At 45.6% G+C, this 20,289-nt stretch overlaps 1 protein-coding gene across 2 annotated transcripts in view; it reads left to right on the forward strand.

The window, feature by feature from the left end:
• Positions 1-1,734: 1,734 nt before the first annotated feature.
• Positions 1,735-20,289, forward strand: part of KDM4A (lysine demethylase 4A) — a gene marked incomplete at both ends in the record, with an annotated part of 57,755 nt that continues 39,200 nt past the window's right edge. For both annotated transcript variants that reach the window (XM_080692402.1, XM_080692403.1), the window contains 8 exons: positions 1,735-1,872; positions 4,227-4,402; positions 8,425-8,539; positions 12,309-12,502; positions 15,958-16,007; positions 17,574-17,677; positions 18,049-18,186; positions 19,324-19,568. In XM_080692402.1, the coding sequence (XP_080548528.1) occupies positions 1,735-1,872; positions 4,227-4,402; positions 8,425-8,539; positions 12,309-12,502; positions 15,958-16,007; positions 17,574-17,677; positions 18,049-18,186; positions 19,324-19,568 (1,160 nt within the window). The remainder of the gene's footprint in view (positions 1,873-4,226; positions 4,403-8,424; positions 8,540-12,308; positions 12,503-15,957; positions 16,008-17,573; positions 17,678-18,048; positions 18,187-19,323; positions 19,569-20,289) is intronic.

Raw genomic sequence — 20,289 nt, forward strand, 5'->3', positions numbered from 1 at the left:
ACCAAAAAAAGCTGGACAAGGTGGCGCACGCTTATAATCTCAGCATTTGGGAGGCTGAGACGAGAGGATCGTGGTTTGCGGCCAGCCTCAGCTACTTAGTGAGGCCCTTTGCAACTCAATGAGGCCCTGTTTCAAAATAAAGAATAAAAAATAGGGCTGGGGGTATAGCTCGGAGGTAGAATGCCCCTGGGTTCCATCCTCAGTACCACCAAAAAAAAAGGGGGGGGGCTGGGCATATAGCTCAGAGATAGAATGCTATTGAGTTCATCCCCAAATTATAAATAAATAAATAAATAATAAATGAGCTAGGCCCACACTTTTAATCCCATTGCTTGGGAGACTGAGCCTGAAGGATTGCAGATTGGAGGCCAGCCTCAGCAATTTAGGGAGGCCCTCTATTACTTAGTGAGACCCTGTTTTATTTTATTTTTTTGGGGTACTGGGGATGGAACCCAGGGGCATTCTACCTCCGAGCTACACCCCTAGCCCTATTTTTTTTTTTTTTTTTTATTCTTTATTTTGAAACAGAGTCTCACTGAGTTGCAAAGGACTCAAGAAGTAGCTGAGGCCGGCCACAAACCGTGATCCTTCTGTCTCAGCCTCCCAAATGCTGGGATTACAAGTGTGCACCACCACGCCCGGCTAGACTGTTTTAAAATAAATAAAATAGGGCTGAGGGTGTAGCTAAGAGGTAGAAAGACCCTGGGTTCAATCCTCAGTAACACATATACATATACATATACATATGGGGGAGAGAAATTGAGAAAGTACTTTAGAAAAATCCATGAAAATGTGAGCATATCAGCTGTATTGTTAAATAGAACTAGCAACCAAATAATTACTTTCCTTCTTAGCTGAAACAGTGAAACAGTGTTTCTATTTAAATGAGATGAGTGCAGGGTTTTTTTTTTGGAGGTACTGGGGTTCCTGGAAGCCCTTCTACCTCCGGGCTACACTCCCAGACCTATTTTTACATTTTTTTTTTAAATTTGGAAACAGGGTCTGCTAAGCCAGGATGAGTGCAGTTTTCATACAAGGTTCGTTTTAAACAGAGGTTTTGGTTTGTACTAGTTCATTTAAATAACTCTCAGAGGCAGTTTCTAGGTGTGGGGTGTTAATGGTTCTTCAGAATTTCTGCATTATTTGTCTGTTAAGAGTTTGCAGCATTGAGTTTCCAAGCATTTGTGCGTGTGCGTGCATATGTGTGTGTGCGTGTGCGTGTGTGTGTGTGTGTGTGTGTGTGTGTGTGTGTGTTATAGTGGATTGAATTCAGGGACATTCTACCTCTGAGTTATATTCCCAGCTCTGTTTATTTCTTAGTTTGAAACAGGCCGTGTTAAGCCTCTGAAGCTGGCCACAAACCTGCCATCCTCCTGTCTCAGCCTCTCCAAGTACTGGGATTAGAAGCCTGTGCCACTGCTAGGCCATTCCCAGAATTGTGTATTCGTGGTACACCGGGCATTCTACCTTCGAGCTATACTCCCAGCCCTACTTTTTATAATTTATTTTGAAGCAGGGTCTTAATGAGTTGCAAAGGGCCTAAGTAGCTGAGGCTGGCCACGAACCGCAATCCTCCTGTCTCAGCCTCCCGAATGCTGGGGTTACATGGATGTGCTACCATGCCCAGCTCATATTTCCAGCATTTAATGTTAATAACATTTTGTATAATTCTGTGCTCATAATGTGCTTTTTCAGATTTGTATCTGACCAGAGTAACTTCAAAAAGGAGGAAACATGGCTTCCGAATCTGAAACCCTGAATCCCAGCGCTCGTATAATGACCTTTTATCCAACCATGGAGGAGTTCCGGAACTTCAGCCGATACATCGCCTACATTGAATCGCAGGGAGCTCATCGGGCTGGGCTAGCCAAGGCGAGGACCAGGGTTATTTCACATGGCTTTTGTGAAAAGGCGGCAATAAGACTTCCTAAAGGCCAGAGCTGCATCTTGGGACAGTTGGGCATTGACCCCAGTGTCTGCTGTTCTGTTTGCAAGTGAATTCCCGTTGTTGATGTCTGAAGCCTCTGTACTGTTGGGTCCCAGAGAGCTGCTTGGGACCTTCCTGGGGGCGGGTGAAGAGCCAGCTCTCCCTCCGGACCTTCCTGCCCACTTGGGTCCTCATGGTGGAGCTGGCTGCTTTAGGGTTTTTTTTTTTTTTTTTTTTTTTTTTTGCGGTACCGGGGATGGAACCCAGGGGCATTCTGCCTCCGAGCTACACCCCCAGCCCTATTTTTTATTCTTTATTTTGAAACAGGGTCTCACTGAGTTGCAAAGGGCCTCACTAAGTAGTAGCTAATGCTGTCTGCAAACCTTGATCCTCCTGTCTTAGCCTCCTGAATGCTGAGGTTACAAGCAGCTGCCACCATGCCTGGCAGACGTTTATTAGAAAGATAGAAATACAGAAATTAGAAATGGGGGGGTGACTGGAAATGAATACACCCTTTGTTTGTTTTTGAAACAGCGTCTCACTTGGTTGATGAGAGTCTCTCTGCTTATTGAGGCTGTCCTCACACCTGTGACCCTCCTGTCTTAGCCTCCAGAATAGTTAGGTTAAAGGCATGCCACCACACCTGACTCTTGTTTGGTTTTTGTGGCACTAAGGAATGAACCCAGAGGCATTTTACTTCTGAGCTATACCCCTATTCCTATTTTTTTTTTCTTGCATTACTGGTGATTGAATTCAGGGGCATTCTACCTCTGAGCTACTCCCTCAGCCCCATTTTTAAGTTAATTAATTAATTAATTTTAACCAGGCATGGTGGCGCAGGTTAGTAATCACAGCATTTGGGAGGCTGAGAGTAACAGCCTCAGCTACTTAGTGAGGCCCTTTGCAACTCAATAAGACTCTGTTTCAAACATAAAGAATAAAATAGGGCTGGGGGTATAGCTTGGAGGTAGAAGGCCCCTGGGTTCCATCCCCAGTACCATAAAAAAAAAAAAAAGAAAGAAAGAAACCTGTGCGATCCTACTGTGCGATCCTCCTGTCTCGGCCTCTTAAGCGCTGGGATCTGGCTTAATCTTCTTCTTCTTTTTTTTTTTTTGGTGGTACTGGGATTCCTGGAAGCCCTTCTACCTCCAGGCTACACTCCCAGACCTATTTTTACATTTTTATTTGTCCTAAGACAGCACACGCGGCTGGCTTCGAACTTGCGCGATCCTCCTGTCTCTGCCTTCCAAGCGCAGGGATTACAAGCATGCGCCACCATGCCCGGCTTATTCTTTATTTTTGAAACAAGGTCTCACTGACTTACAAAGGGCCTCAGTAAGTAGCTGAGACTGTTCTTGAACTGCGATCCTACTATCTCGGCCTCCCTAATGCTGGGATTACAAGCGTGCGCCACCACATCAGTAACAGCACTCCAGCTCTATCTATCTATTTATATATATATATATATATTTATTTATTTATTTTGTGGTGCTGAAGATTGAACTCAGACGTTCTACCTCCAAGCTAAACCCGCAGCCATATTTTTATTCTTTATTTTGAAGCCGAATCTCATTAAGTTGCAGAGGGCCCCACTAAGTAGCTGAGGCTGTCCGCAAATCCAGATTTTCCTGTCTCAGCCTCCCAAGTACTGGGATTACAAGTGTGTATCCCCACGCCTACTTTTTTTTTTGAAGCAGGGTCTTACAAAGTAGCAGGGTCTTGCCAAGTTGCTGAGGTTGACCTGGAACCTGCTATCCTCCTGTCTCAGCCTCCCAAATACTGGAATTGTAGGCATGTTCCATCATGCCTGGCTCTTTCCATTTTTTAAAAAGAGAGCCCTGGCTAGGCGCAGTGGCACAAACCTGTGGTCCTAGTACTTGGGAGACTGAAACAGGAGGATGGCAGGTTCATGGCAAGCCTCAGCAACTTAGTGAGACCATTTTAAAATAAAAACTAAGAGTGGGGCTGGGGCTGTCACTCAGAGGCAGACTGTCCCTGGGTTCAATCCTCAATAACCACTACCAAAAAAAGAAAAAAAGAGAGAGTGCACCTGCGCACCCTGAGTTTTAGATCGAGAGAAAACTAATTCCTCAACTGATGGGTCCTGAGGCTGCTTCCCTTAGTTCAAAGAAACTATTCAACTAGTTGGTGGATCTAGGTCAAGCCTAGCACGAGTGTGACTTTCTGTGTTTGGGTGACTGGGCAAATTAAAGTCACTTTTTAGTAAAATTGGCTGTTTGGCTAGCAGCCTGTACACTCGCCGGTTTCTCATCTGTGTCTGTCCTTGTGGTCCCCACAGGTTGTGCCTCCAAAAGAGTGGAAACCACGCAGGTCCTATGATGACATTGACGACCTGGTCATCCCTGCTCCCATCCAGCAGCTGGTGACGGGGCAGTCTGGCCTCTTTACACAGTATAACATACAGAAGAAAGCCATGACGGTGCGAGAGTTCCGCAAGATCGCCAACAGTGACAAGTGAGTGGGGCCACTTTCCTTCCCTGCCACCGCATCCAGGACATGTGTCTGTCTTCATAGATGTCTCCACCACTGCTGCGTCCTGCTGGCAAGCAGTTTTCTCCATTCTCCCTTCTAACTCCCTTTCTGCTCTTTGTTTGTTTGTTTGTTTGTTTTTGTGGTACTGGGGGGTTGAACCCAGGGACATTCTACCTCTGAGCTACACCCCCAGCCCTACTTTTTAGTCTTTATTTTGAAACAGGGTCTCACTAAGTTGCAGAGGGCCTCACTAAGTAGCTGAGGCTGTCTGCGAACCACGATCCTCCTGGCTCAGCCTCCCAAATGCTGGGATTACAAGCACAAGCGTGCACCACCACGCCTGGCACTTTTGCTCTTTGTATGGAAGCATTTCCTTCTCTCAGTATTGTGCTGTGGTCTAAACTTGTCCATATTTATTTATTTATTTATTGCAGGTCTGGGGATGGAACTCAGGGGCGTTCTACCTCTGAGCCACACCCACCCCAGACGTATGTTTCATTCTTTAATCTGAAATCGGGTCTCACTGAGTTGCAAAGGGCCTCACTAAGTAGCTGAGGCTGTCTGTGAAACTGGATCCTCCTGTCTCAGCCTCCCGATTGCTGGGATTACAAGCATGTGCCACCACACCCAGCTTTTGATGCTGGTTTCTATTACTCCATTCTTCATCATTCTTTTTTTTTTTTTTTTTTTTTTTGTGGTACTGGGGATGGAACCCAGGGGCACATTATCTCCGAGTGACACTCTCAGCCTTTGTGTGTGTGTGTGTGTGTGTGTGTGTGTGTGTGTGTGTGTGCGTGCGGTACTTGGAGATAGAACCCAGGGGCTTTCTACCTCTGAGCTACACCCCAGCCCTATTTTATAATTAATTTGGAAACAGGGTCTTGCTAAGTTGCTGAGCGCCTCACTAAGTAACTGAGGCTGTCTAAGAACAGAGATCCTAGCTGGGCGTGGTGGCGCACGCTTGTAATCCCAGTATTTGGGAGGCTGAGACAGGAGGATCGCGGTTCGGGAGAGCCTCAGCTACTTAGTGAGGCCCTTTGCAACTTAGTGAGACCCTGTTTCAAAATAAAGAATAAAAATAGGGCAGGGGGTGTAGCTCAGAGGTCCAATGCCCCTGGGTTCCATCCTCATACTCGCAAAAAAAAAAAAAACAAAAAAAAAAAAACGATCTTCCTATTTCAGCCTCTCAAACGCTAGGATTACAAGCTTGTGACACCAAGCCTGGCTAATCAATCAATCTTGTCTCAAAATGTTTTTTTTTTTTTTTTTACTTTTGGTACTAGGAATTGAATCCAGGGGCATTCTACCCCTGAGATATGCCCCCAGCTCTTTTTCTTTCTTTCCTTTTTTGGAAACAGGGCCTTCACTAAGTTGCAGATGCTGCCCTCAAACCTGCAGTCCTGCTGTCTGAGCCTCCCAAGGCACACGTTACCGAGCCAGGCTTCAACATGTCTTTATTTCAGTTTTTTAGTTTTTCTCTGCTGTGCCTAACAAAACATTCTTCCTCAGTCACAGAGAGTGGGTTTTGTGTTTCCTCCTTTGGCTGTGACGCTGCCTCTTCAGTCTCAGCCTTGGCTCTTCTCACTTTGATCCTCAGTTCTGAGTCTCCATAGGGATTCCCCTCCTTTCCCGGGCTTCAGTCCCTGGCCTCTCTGACCTGCTGGTCCTGATCGCAGGCTGTCAAACCACAGCGTCCTGTGGACTGGCCAGAGCCAAGGCTTCAGCTTGCAGGCTTCGCTCCGGGGGCGGCACGCCTTGTTAGATCCTCTCTCCCATCGGGTCCCTCTTTTGCTGTTTCTACTCTTGGCTCTCTTTTCCTTTGCCTTGTGACAGATCTTTTTTTTTTTTTTTTGGGTGTAGCTAAGTAGCTGAGGCTGTTCGTGAACCTCCTGTCTCAGTCTCCCAAGTACTGGGATTACAAGTGTGCACCACCATACCCGGCTTGATGTTACTGTTTTAAAATAGGTGTCTGAGAGTCTCACTATTATTGCTGAGGCCATTGTTGAACCTGTAATTCTCCTGTTTCAGCCCCACAAGTTCTGGCATTACAGGCATGTGCTGCTGTGCCTAGTTTATTTTTTATTTTGAAACGGTCTTGGTAAGTTGCTGAGTCTGACCCTGAACCTGAGGTACTTCTGTCTCAGCCTCCCAAGGACTGGGATTGCAGGCGTGATACCACCATGTCTGGCATTTTTCACAGTTCTAATTGAGGACTTACCATTCGGTTGGCCATCCTTAAAACATCTATATTACTGGCCAGCTTGTTGGCCAAGAAAATAATTTATGTAAAAGCATGTTGAAGACGTGTGATCCATTGTATAGAGGAAAGGCTGTGCCATTCTTTGTGTTGGATTTTAGCTGTGCTCTGCTGCCAAGTTTACTTGCTTTCTGTTTCTCACATAGGGAGTCACCAAAGGCTTCCAGCTCCTGTGTCTTCTCTTGTCAACACATACTAGGGATTTTCTTTTTTCATTTTACTTTTTTTTTTTTTTTGGTACTGGGGATGGAATCCAGGGGCATTCTACCTCTGAGCTATACCCCCAGCCCTATTTTTTATTCTTTATTTTGATGCAGGGTCTCACTGAGTTGTAGAGGGCCTCACAAAGTAGCTGAGGCTGGCTATGAACCATGATCTTCCAGTCTCAGCCTCCCAAATGCTGGGATTACAAGCATGACTACCATGCTTTGTTAAATATCAGCCACTGCATAGGGTACTGAGATACAGCGAGGATACAAAAAAGCCATGTTGGAATACCCTCCTTTTCTGACGGCATGAGGATCAGAGTGCTGTTTGTTAGAAAGCCTCAGCTCCTAGTACTTGGGAGACCAGGACAACAGGATTGCAGGTTCAGGATAGCTTCAGCTCCTAGTGAGACACTCATCAACTTAGCAAGACCCTGTTTCAAAATAAAATCCGGCTGGGGTGTAGAGTGCCCCGGGGTTCAATCCCCAGTGCCCCCCACACACCAAAAACAAACATAAAAGCCAGGGTGGGGGATGGTGGCGCATGCTTGTAATCCCAGCATTCTGGAGGCAGAGACTGGAGGATCATACTGCAGACAGCCTCACCTACTTAGTGAGGCCCTTAGGAACTCAGTTACACCCTGTTTCAAAAAATAAAAAGACTGAAAAATAGGACTGGGGGTGTAGCTCAGAAGTAGAATGCCCCTGGGTTCCATCCCTAGTATGCAAAAAACAAAACAAAACAAAAATCCCAGCTGAGCATGGTGGTACATACATACTTAGAATTCCAGTAGTTTGGAGGCTGAGACAGGAGGATCACAGATTTGCAGCCAGCCTCAGCTACTTAGGCCCTCTACAACTTAGTGAGACACTGTTTCAAAATGAAATAATAATAAGGGCTTGGGGTGTAGCTCAGAGATAGAATGCCCCTGGGTTCCATCCCTAGTACCATCAAAAAAACAGAAACACACAAATAACCCCTCAGCTCTTTACATGCGGGGACGCTTTGGTTGCTTGTAGATATGTAAAGACTTGTGTCCTTTTTTTTTTTTTTTTGTGGCACTGGGGATTGAACCTAGGCTTTCTACCTCTTCCAACCTATACTCCAACCCTATTTTTCTCTTTTAAAGCAGGATTTTGCTAGGTTAATGAGAATCTCACTATTTGCTAAGACGGTCCTCCTGTCTCAGCCTCCCAGGTACTAGAATTACAAGTATGCACAGTGCTCTGTGTTCTCTGTTCTTTAGAAATGTAAGCCTATTTTCTCCCTGGGTGTCCAGGCCACTCTTGAATCAAGGAGGGTATAGTTTTCTTCTAAAGGAAGATGGGTTCACATCTGTGCCTACACAACCTTTGCCAGATTTCCTCAGAAGGGCCACGGAAGGGAGATTGAGGGAGTTACTGTGTGTTAGAGCCTTGAAGGCCAAGATCGTGTCTTGTTCATTTGCAATGTCTCACTGTCCCTGAAATAGGGGATTGTGTCTATAGTGTCAAAAATTTAGTCCCCTGTTAAGTGGCTAATACTTTTTTTACTTTGAAAGGTACTGCACCCCACGCTATAGTGAGTTTGAAGAGCTTGAGCGGAAATACTGGAAAAATCTCACATTTAATTCTCCCATCTATGGCGCAGATGTGAATGGTACTCTCTATGAAAAGGTGAGGCTTACAGGAAACCCTCCACAGCATTTTGGGATATTTTTCTACAGTTCTGGGGACTGAACCCAGGTCACTGAGCTATATCCCCAGCCCTTTTGATTTTTTTTTTTTTTTTTTTTTTTTTTTTTGATACTAGGGATTGAACCCAGGGGCATTGTACCTTTGAACTACATCCCTAGCTCTTTTTCTTTTTTACTTTGAAACGGGGTCTAACTAAATTGCTGAGGGCCTCTCTGAATTGCTGAGGCCATTTTCGAGCCTGAGCCTGGGCCTTCCAAATACTTGGATTACAAGTGTGTACCACTGTGCCCGGCTTTATTTGTTATTTTGAGATAGGGTCTCACTAAATTTCCTAGGCTGGCCTCAAACTTGTGATCCCCCTGCCTTAGCCTCTCCAGTCTCTAGGATTATAGTTTGTACCACTGCACCTAGCACATTTTTAAAAAGTTGTAACATTTATGCTGGTTTTGCTGCCTAGCACATAGTAGGCATCTGAAAGCTGGTGAATGGATGGATGAAGGAGTGAATGGTCTACCACCTCCCGCTCTGCTGCACTCGCAGGCTGACTTGTTGGTATTTTTGCATATGACTGAACTTTGTTTCTCCCACTCTCCATGTGAATTGGATGATGTGGTGTTCTTTTCAAGATTGTTAGCATAGTCTGTGGGTGGTAGATGATGAGTTCTTGAAAAGGTGGGGTGGATCACAAAATAAAATGATGGGGGAGAAGCCTCCTGGCTTCTGCAAAAAAAGATCACTGACTAATCTAATGAAAGGGGTATATATTTAAGAAGGGAAACGTATTTAGATTTTCAAAACGCTCAAACAGGATTCTTAGCAAAAGCTGTTTTCATCAGTTGCATTGGCTTGGGATATAGTGCTTTTGGGCATAAAGAACTGCCTTAATATGGTATAAGAGGGAATAGTTGGGGCTGCCTTAGCATGAATAAAAAATTCGTAGGGTAGCCAGGCCTGGTGGCGTACCCCTGTAATCCCAGCTCTTGGGAGGCTGAGACGGGGAGATTGCAGGTTCTAGGCCAGCTTCGGCAACTTAGTGAGATCTTCAGCAGCTCAGCGAGGCCCTGTTTCAAGATAAAAAGTAAAAGGGCTGGAGGTATAGCTGGGAGATCTAATGCCCCTGGCTTCAGTTCCAGCAGGAAAACAAAGGATATTTTAGGAATTATTACTCAGGTTAATTTTAACGTTTTTATAAATTATCAGAAGGAAAGAGCTTAAAAGTAGAACTCTGAGTTTGTTGTCAGTATTTTGGGGTGGTAGGGAGTCAAGCTTCTAGGAGGAATGGCAGATTGATTCTGTAAGGATCTGGGATGGGGAGGTACAAATACAGGGCACAGTAATACAGAATCCAGTTTTAGGAGATGGAATCCTAGTTGACTATACAGCTCAGGGAAAGGATACTGTCGACTTTCTTGAAGACTTCAACTGAAGTCAGAGCTTTGTGCGAAAAAGCCACAAAATTGCTATAAATAATTCCTTTTTGTGTGTTTGGGTGGTACTGGGGATGGAACTCACTGGCCTTCTACCTCTAAGCTACACCCTCAGACCTATTTTATTTCTTATTTGGAAACAGGGTCTTGCTAAATTGCTGAGAGCTTTACTACGTTGCTGAGACTGGCTTCAAACCTGGAACCCTCTGGTCTCAGCGTCCCAAGTATTGAAATTACAAGCACGCGCTATCACACTCTGCTAATTCCTTTGTCTTCTATTTAAAAAAAAAAGTGGTTTAAGGCAGGCATGGTGTACACTTGTAATCCCAGTAGTTGGGGAACTGAGACAGGAGGATCACGGGTTAGTGAGGCCCTCTGCAACTTAGTGAGACTCTGTTTCAAAATAAAGAATAATAATAAAAAAATATAGACCTGGGGGTGTAGCTTGGAGATAGAATGCCCCTGGGTTCTGGGTTCCATTCCCAGTACTGCCAAAAGAAAAAAAGTGGTTTTTAATTTTTTTCTTTTTTCCTTTTTCCTATTTTACTCAAGTTCTTTTAGTTTCAGCTCAAACTCCTCCTCTTGAGGTTTAGAACAGGTGACTATCACTTCCATCGTCATCATTTCTACACATTTTGTTCAGAGTGACAGTTGCCCTTGGTGTGGGCATGAGGGCATCAGTCCAGAGAGTACCTGTCAAAATGAGTAAGCATGCTAGATGGGTTTGGGTTTGGTGGCACATGCCTGTCATCTCATTGCTTGGGAAGCTGAGGCAGGAGGATCCAGGTTCAAGGCTAGCCTCAGCAACTTAGCACTGCACAGCAATGTAGTGAAACTCTTGCAAAATTGAAAAGGGCTGGAAGTATAGTTTGGAGGTAGAATGTCCCTGGGTTCAGTTGGGCATGGTGGCGCACGCTTGTAATCCCAATACTTGGTAGGCCGAGATAGGAGGACCACAGGTTTGAAGCCAGCCTCAACAACTTAGTGAGGCTCTCAGCAACTTAGCAGGACCCTGTTTCCAAATAAAAAAATAAAATAGGCCTGGGAGTGTAGCGTGGAGGTTGAAGGCCCCTGGGTTCAATCCCCAGTTGGGGGGTTGGAGAGAAGTGAGTGAGTGACAGTGATTTTTTATTTTTATTCTTATTTTGGCACTGGGGATTGAGCACAGAGGTGTTCTACTTCTGAGGGACACCTCCAGCCCTATTTTATTTAAGTTGGAGGGCCTCAAAAAGTTGCTGAGACTGGCCATGAACTTGTCCATGTCAGCCTCCCAAGTACTGGGATTACATGTGTGCCACCATGCCTACCTTTGTTTTATTTATTATTTATTTTTTTGTGGTACTCAGAATTGAACTCAGAGGCATTTGACCTCTGAACTATATCACCAGCTGTATTTAATTTAATTAATTAATTTATTTTTTGTGGTACTGGGGATGGAACCCAGGGCCTTTGTACCCTTGGACTATACTCCCACATGTTTTATATTTTATTTGGAAATAGGGTCTCACTAAGTTGCCGAGAGCCTCACTATAAGTAGCTAAGGCTGGCTTTGAACCTGTGCGGTCCTCCTGTCTCAGCCTCCCAAGTGCTGGGTTTACAAGCGTGTACCACCACACCTAGCTTTATATTTTATTTTTAAATTTTATTTATTTATTTATTTTTGTGGTACTGTGTGGATGGAACCCAGGGACATAGTACCTCCAAGCTACACCTCCAGGCCTTTGTTTATTTATTTTTTAATTCTTTATTTTGAAACGGTCTTACTGAGTTGCAAAGGGCCTCACTAAGTAGCAGAGGCTGGCCGCAAACCCAGATCCTCCTGTCTCAGCCTCCCAAATGCTGGGATTACAAGTGTGGGCCACCACGCCTGGCCTTTTTTTTATTTTATTCTGAAACATTGTCTCACTAAATTGCTGAGGCTGGTCTCCCACCTGCAGTCCTGTCTCAGCCTCCCAAGTACTAGCGTGTGCCACCACTCTCAGCCTGGCTTTATAGTTTTACTTTTTGTGGTACTGGGGGTTGAACTCAAGGCCATGCTACCTCTGAGCTGTATCCTCAACCCTACTTTTTCTTATTTGGAAACAGGTTTTTGCTAAGTTACCAAAACTGGCCTCCAACCCAACCTGTGATCCTTCCGTCTCGGCCTCCCATGTACTGGAATTATAAGCGTGCGCCGTCATTCCCGGCTTGAGGCTGTGGTTTCGACGTTATCCCAGGGCTGGTCAGGCCGGCAGCTCACCGTAGGCCCTCTCTGTGGTGCAGGCGGCAGCCTCAGCTTCTGTTCAGATGGGGCTTGCTCTTGACCGTCCTTTTCTTGGCAGCACGTGGATGAGTGGAACATCGGCCGGCTCAGGACCATCCTGGACTTGGTGGAAAAGGAGAGTGGGATCACCATCGAGGGTGTGAACACGCCGTACCTCTACTTCGGCATGTGGAAGACGTCCTTTGCCTGGCACACAGAGGACATGGACCTGTACAGCATCAACTACCTGCACTTTGGAGAGCCCAAGTCCTGGTAACGTACCGGCCACTGGGCTAATGTGCACGGACGTGCCTGGGAGCGGGGTGAAATGCGGCTTCTGGTGAGCAGGCTCAGAGTGCAGCCGGCGTTCTGCCTTGGAGCTGCTCTCCCGGTGATCAGATGCTGCTGGAGCGCGGGCCGCCTTTGAGAAGTGAGACTTTATAAAGAACACGGTCCTCTTCCTCAACCGCCTTGGAGAAGTACACCCCCCGAGTTACTGAGAGTCGTAGGCTGTTCCAGGCTCTCCTGCTTTCTAACTTCTCAACAGACCTGAGGAATTACATCTTTTTTTTTTTTTTGGTCCTAGAGATTGAACCCAGGGTGCTGTACTTCCAAACGACACCCCCAGCCCTTTGAAAACGTTTTTTGTTTTGAAGCATGGACTCATTAAGGTTCTGAGGTTCTTGCTAAGTTGCTGAGGCTGGCCTCAAACCTGTGATCCTCCTATCTCAGCTTTCCAAGTTACTGGGATTACAAGTGTACGCCATCATGCCTAGCATGTTTCTGTATTTTTTTTTTTTTTTTAACAGAATTGGAGATGGAACCCAAGGGCATTCTACCTCCAAGCTGCACCCCCCAGTCCAATTTTTTATTTTTTATTTTGAAACAGGGTCTCACTAAGTAGCTGAGGCTGCCCGTGAACCGCGATCCTCCAGTGTCAGCCTCCCCAATGCTGGGATTGCAAGTGTGCGCCACCACGCCCGGCTCCATCATTCTTGATCAGGAGAAGGTTTCCTAGTTATTAGGTACGTTCTCCAGGTCATTGGAGCGGGGCTCCAGCGCCTCCTGCATGGGTTTACTGGTGAATTCCAGGGTCCTTTAGGTGGCATTCTCTCTCCTCCTTCCTTTTCATAAGGAAACTATTTGGGGTGATAATTTTTTTTTTTCTTTTTTTACAGTACTGGGGATGGAGTCCAGGGGCATTCTACCTCCAAGCTACATCCCCAGCCCTATTTTTTATTCTTTTTTTTTGGGTGGTACTGGGGGTGGAACCCAGAGGCTTTCTACCTCCAGGCTATACTCCCAGACCTATTTTTTTTTTTTTATATATTTTATTTGGAAACAGGGTCTCACTAAGTTGCTGAAAGCCTCATTAAGTAGCTGAGGCTGGCTTCAAACCTGTGCGATCCTCCTGTCTCAGCCTCCCAAGTGCGGGGATTATAAGCGTATGTCACTACGTCGGCTTTTATTCTTTATTTTGAAACAGGGTCTCACTGAGTTGCAAAGGGCCTCACTAAGTAGCTGAGGCTGTCTGCGAACCGCGATCCTTCTGTTATCCTCCCAAATGCTGGGATTACAGGCATGCGCCACCACGCCTGGCTATAAATTGTTGTTTTTGCAGAATAATTTATTCTTTTTTATGGTATTGGGGATGGAGCCCAGTACCTCAAGCGTGTGAAGCAAACTGCTGCCCTTCTTATTTTATTTTGAGACGGATGTAGTTGCTCAGGCCGACCTTCAACTCCTGGGTCAAGCCGTCCATCCTCCTCAGCTTCCTGCTGCGCCTGCTGAAGCCATCTTTAGGATAGATTAAGGTATAATGAGGTTACTGTGAGCTTCAGAATATAAAGTTTCAACAGTTTTGCAGAAGTTTTTAATAGTCTTCAGTGTTCTCTCTTTTTTATGAAGAGCAGCTTCTGTGATGTCTAGACACCCTATCAGGTGGAGGAGTAATTAATTATTGGGTAATCAGTATTGCTTTTATGGAGATGAAGGGAAAATGGGTTCATCAGCATATATGAGGCCAGGTTTCTGGGTGTCTAATTCATCTCTGCCGCTTTTCATTCTCCCCCGAGCCTCCCCCAGTTGGGCCTTTCCGACTGCTGGGAGCGTTTTCTAAAATGCTGAGCTTATATAACACCGCCCTTCGATTTTTCCCTTTGTAAAAATTTTATTACATGAACAATATTATAAAGTAGTGAAACTTTTTGTACCATAAATCCTGATTCATAGTGAATGTTCACTAGATGTCTTATTGGCTGACTGGCTGGTACACACCTCTAATCCCAGTACTTGGAATGAGACAGGAGGATCGGAGGTTCAAGACTAGCCTCAGCAATTTACAGAGACCCTAGTTCAAAATAAAATATAAAAAGGGCTTCAGGGGTAGAAAGCCCCTGGCTCAATCCCCAGTACCATACATTCAAAAAAAGACATTTTGTTAATTGAATGACTGTGGAAGGAATAAATCCATACTTCTGTGCAGGCTCCCCACTCCTCTGCCCTAACAGTCTTAATATTTCATTTTTATTTTTTTGTTTTCTTTTTTGTGACACCAGGGATTGATCCCAGGGCCATTCTGCCTCTGAGCTACACCTTCAGATCTATTTTTTATTCTTTATTTTGAAACAGGGTCTCACTAAGTTGTAGAGGGCCTCACTTAGTAGCTGAGGCTGTCTATGAACCCATGATCCTCCTGTCTCAGCCTCCCAGGTACTGAGATTACAAGCATGTATCACCACACCTGGCTAATATTTCATTTTTCTAGATTGCTTTCTGGTGTTTTTTTCCCCTCTCCTTTTTAAAATGCCTGTGTGTAGCTGGGCATGGTGGCACACGCTTGTAACCCCAGTACTTAGGAGGCTGAGACAGGAGGATTGCAGGTTTGCGGACAGCCTCAGCTTAGTGAGGCCCTCTGTAATTCAGATGCTATTTATTATCATTATTATTATTATTATTATTATTATTATTATTTTTTTTTTTTTGCGGGTCTGGGATGGAACCCAGGGGCATTCGACCTCCGAGCTACACCCCCTTTATTTTGAAACAGGGTCTCACTAAGTTGCAAAGGGCCTCACTGAGTAGCCTAGGATGTCCACAAACCACGATCCTCTAGTCTCAGCCTCCCAAATGCTGGGATTACAAGTGTGCACCACTATGCCTGGCTAGAAGGATCTCATTTTTAAGTTGCCCATGCTGGCCTTGAACTTGTGATCCTCCTGCCATAGCCTCCTGAGTAGTTAGGATTATAGGCATGTGTCACTGTATTGGGCTCTAAAACAATTTTATTTATTTATTTGGTGCTGGGAGTTGAATCCAGGGGCATTCTATCACTGAGTTACACCCCCAGGCCTTTTGATTTTTTAATTTTGAAACAGAGTTTCTCCTTAAGATACTATGGGCTAGCCTTCAGCCTGTGATCCTCCTATCTCCATATTCCAAGTACTAGGATGCTGGTGTGAACCACCATGCCAGGTTCTTTATTCTTAATACACATGTGAGAATTAAACATACCTAAGGAGAACGGTGTAACATTTCAGTAATGTATGTAAGGGGTAGTCATCAGGTCAGGGTGGTCGGCATATCCATCACCTCACACACTTACTGTGCCTGTGCACCAGGAGCCCTTGAGACCGCTCTGCAGGCTTCACGGTGCTTCCCAGGTGTCCTCTGCCCTGTCCTCTGCCCCGTCCTCTGCTCACTGTCTTAATGCTCTCGTGTGATTGCAGGTACTCTGTTCCGCCTGAGCATGGAAAGCGGTTGGAGCGCCTCGCCAAAGGTAGCGTGTCTCCCTCCCACTCCTTGCTCTGAAATGTCCGCTTTCTATGGTCAGATCTGTTGCCGTTCACAAGCCTGCAGGTGGGGTGAGCTTGACTGCCAGATCGGCTGCCTTAGAGCAGCAGCCACAGTCTGAGATTTTCCCTGCTCTGTTCAAGAAGGAACTAAGTGTTTTCTTCTTTGACTGTCTTTGCTTCAGTCCTACCAAGCATGGGTTTTTTGGACCAGAAAAAGTACATGCATCATATTATTTCTGGAAACCTCAAATGTTAAAGTAAAAATCAAGTTTGTTTTTTTTAATGTGTGGTACTGGGGGCAGAACCCAGGGGTCTTCTACCTCCAGGCTATACCCTCAGCCCTATTTTATTTTTTATTTATAAATCTTTTTTTTTCTTTTTTCAGTCCTGAGGATTGAACCCAGGGGCATTCTACTTCTTTTTGTTGTTTGTTTGCATTACTGGGGATGGAACACAGGGACATTCTACCTCCGAGCTATACCCTCAGTGCTATTTTTTATTCTTTATTTTGAAACAGGGTCTCACTGAGTTGTAAAGGGCCTAAGTAGCTGAGGCTGGCCACGAACTGTGATCCTCTAGTCTCTGTCTTGTGAATGCTGGGATTACAGCGTGTACCACTATGCTCGGCCTGGCATTCTACTTCTGAGCTACTATCATCCCCAGCCCTATTTTTATTCTTTTTTATGCATTTCTGGGGATGGAACCCAGGGGCATTCTACCTTTGGTTACATCCCCAGCCTGATTTTTTATTCTTTATTTTGAAACAGGGTCTCACTGAGTTGCAAAGGGCCTCACTAAGTAGCTGAGGCTGTCCGCGAACCTCAATCCTCTTGTCTCAGCCTACAAGCGTGCACCACCAAGGCCGGCTTATTTTTATTCTTTATTTTGAAACAGGGTCTCTGTAAGTTGCAGAGGGCCTCACTGAGTAGCTGAGGCTGACTGCGAACCTGCAATCCTCTTGTCTTAGCCTCCCAAATACTAGGATTGCAAGCGTGCACCACCACACTTTTTATTTTAAAATAGGGTCTCGCAAAGTTGCCGAGGCTGACTTTGAACCTGCAATCCTCATGTCTCAGCCTCCCAAGTCCTGGGATTACAGGTGTGTGCCACAAGGCTGGCAGAATCAAGTTATTTTATGTCTTGGTTCTTTTAAGTAGACTGTGATAGATTTGTGCCTCTAGTGAGTGTCTTTCAACAAAACCAGGGTAGATTTATATTGTAGATGTCTTATTACCGACAAAAGATTGAGCAAGCAGTTTCAGTCATTCAGGACTGGAGAAAGTCCTAAAATGTTTCACAGTGCTGTAAGAACAAAGGCAACATGGGTGAGCTCAAGTCCCCCACACAGAGCCCTACATCGTGTCCTACATAGAGCCCAGAGGTGCACTGCAGAGTCTTGTATCTGCCAGAGCTGGAAAGATTTTTGGAGGTCCCATTGGAGATTAGTCCTCCTTATCCTCTAGAGGAGATCTGCAGGTGTGAAGTGCCTCCAGGATTACAGGGTTAGTGTGGAGCATGGAATAAACCCAGACCATTGTTTCTTTAAACAGGCTTTTTCCCAGGAAGTGCTCAAAGCTGTGAAGCTTTTCTCCGCCATAAAATGACCCTGATTTCCCCTTTAATGCTGAAGAAATATGGCATTCCCTTTGATAAGGTGAGCTGATACGTACAGAAGTCCTTAGACTTACATGGAAACCACCCTTTCTGGTCTTTGTTTTACAGTTTTATTCTAGTTCATCACTCTGTCACTTCGATCGAGGGTGTGGCTGTGATCTAGAGGAGTTGCTAGTGTGCTTTCCTGTTGTCAGTTTCCCTGCACAGGGCTCTATTTGGAGGAAGGGTTAATTACAGTCACGGCATGTATCCGAAGTCTTCGGGCTTTGCATCTTATACACGACAGCAAGACCCTGTGGTTTTATGACTTCTTATCCATCTGAGTGGCTGGCAGAGCCGGAGCCCAGGAGTCCTGTTCTGTAGGCTTTTGCCATGTGTAATAGCAGCTGCTTCAAGTCTCTTCTTGTTCAGGTGACTCAAGAAGCTGGAGAGTTCATGATCACTTTCCCTTATGGTTACCATGCTGGCTTTAATCACGGCTTCAACTGTGCAGAGTCTACCAATTTTGCTACCCGTCGGTGGATTGAGTACGGCAAACAAGCTGTGTTGGTAAGGATGCTAGATTTCTTCCTATAACACCATGATTTAAGATGTTTGATTGAAAAAGTGAGCAAATTCTTTTTTTTTTTTTTTTTTTTTTTGTAGTGCTGGGGATTGAATCCAGGGTGTTCTATCTATGAGCTACATCCTCAGCCCTATTTTTTATTTTTATTTTTATATTTATTTATTTATTTATTTATTTATTTATTTTTGTGGTACTGGGGTGGAACCCAGAGGCCTTCTACCTCTGGGCTATACTCCCAGACCTATTTTTCATATTTTTTATTTGGACACAGGGTGTCACTGAGTTGCCGAGAGCCTCACTAAGTAGCTGAGGCTGGCTTCGAACCCGTGCGATCCTCCTGTCTCGGCCTCCCAAGCATGGGGAATACAAGCGAGCGCCACCACACCCGGCCTATTTTTTATTCTTTTATTTTGAAACAGGGTCTCACTAAGTTGCAAAGGGCCTCACTAAGTAGCTGAGGCTGCTGCGAACCTCTGATTCTTCTGTCTCAGCCTCCCAAGGACTGGGATTACAAGTTGAGCAAATTCTTGTTAGTTAAGGTTGGTTGGTGTCAGATCATTTCTTTCAGGTGTTGGAATTTGGAGACAGAGTATCTGGGAATGTGTAAAAGTCCCAGCATTTTGTCTTCATAAAGAATCTTTGAATGTGTGCAGCTCTGGGAAGTATGGAAAGCGAGGTCCCATGCTTAAGTCTGTGTGGCATTAAAAACACGGCCACACACCCTTATTTCTTTCCACGGAGATTGTGAGATTTTCTGTTGAGAAAGTCTTGAAGTTTACTTTTACCATAGGCAAGCAGCAGGCTGGACCTCTGACCCAGAGTAGCGGACTTGTCTGTATAGTCCTGATTGGGTGGATGTGCAGGGGCAGGTGGCCATTGGCCGCCTGGACCTGTGCGGATGCCGCATCTCTCCCATCCTGTCGCACCCTGTTTGTGCCCGCGTCGACTCCTGTGTCGTGCAGTCTCTGCCTTTCCCTGCTTCCTCATGTTTAGAGGCTCTGCAAGGCAGTACTCCCCCAGCCTTGGATTTAGAGTGTCTAATGCTGTTCCCCCCTTGGAGGGAGGTGTGGGGTGATGTGGGAGCAGGTACTGTGTCCTTCACCTGTTGGTTCCTGTGGCAGTGCTCCTGCAGAAAGGATATGGTGAAGATCTCTATGGATGTGTTTGTGAGGAAGTTCCAGCCAGAAAGATACAAACTGTGGAAAGCCGGGAAGGACAGCACAGTTATCGACCATACTCTGCCCACACCGGAAGCAGCTGAGTTTCTGAAGGAGAGTGGACTACCCCCAAGGGCTGGGAGTGAGGAGGAGTGCCCAGAGGCGGACATGGAAGGAGTCGATGGAGAGGAGGGAGACATGAAGAGAAGGTAACCAGCAGCTGTTTGGATCTGTCTGCTGTGGAGGGGCCTGAGGTCTGGGCGGCCTCCATCAACTATGGAGAGGCTTGTTGCTAAGCCGCGGGCCTCAGCCGAGGGAGTTTTCTTGGTAAAAGCTCTGGAACCTTCAGGGTCAGAGCATTCAGGTGTTACCTTCTGTTTCTTCCTCAGAAATGAGGATAGAAAGGCTGTAGTCTGTTGGGGCAAGGGGCAGGGTTCCTCCTATGCCAGAAAAGTCAGTTTTTCCCATTTCATCAGAAAGTTGTTTTTGTGGTTTTTTTCTTTTTTTTGTTTCCTTGGTATTGGGGATTAAACCCAGGGACATTCTACTTTTATTCTTCATTTTGAAACAGAATCTTGCTAGGTTGCTGATGCTCTCACTAAGTAGCTGAAGTTGGCCATGAACCCGTGATCCTCCTGTCTCAGCTTTCCAAGTACTGGGATTAGAAGCATGTGCCACCGTGTCTGATGTGTGTGTGTGTGTGTGTGTGTGTGTGTGTGTGTGTGTGTGTGACTGGGGATGGAATCCAGGGGCATTCTACCTCCGAGCTATACCTCCAGCCCTATTTTTTATTCTTTATTTTGAAACAGAATCTCACTGAGTTTCAAAAGGCCTCACTAAGTAGCTGAGGCTGTCCATGAACTGCGATCTTCTTGTCTTAGCCTTTCGAATGCTTGGCTTACAAGCATGCACCACCATGCCCGGCTCTGA

This window comes from Muscardinus avellanarius, assembly GCF_963383645.1.
Source record: "Muscardinus avellanarius genome assembly, chromosome: 3".
NCBI classification, from domain to species: Eukaryota; Metazoa; Chordata; class Mammalia; order Rodentia; family Gliridae; genus Muscardinus; species Muscardinus avellanarius.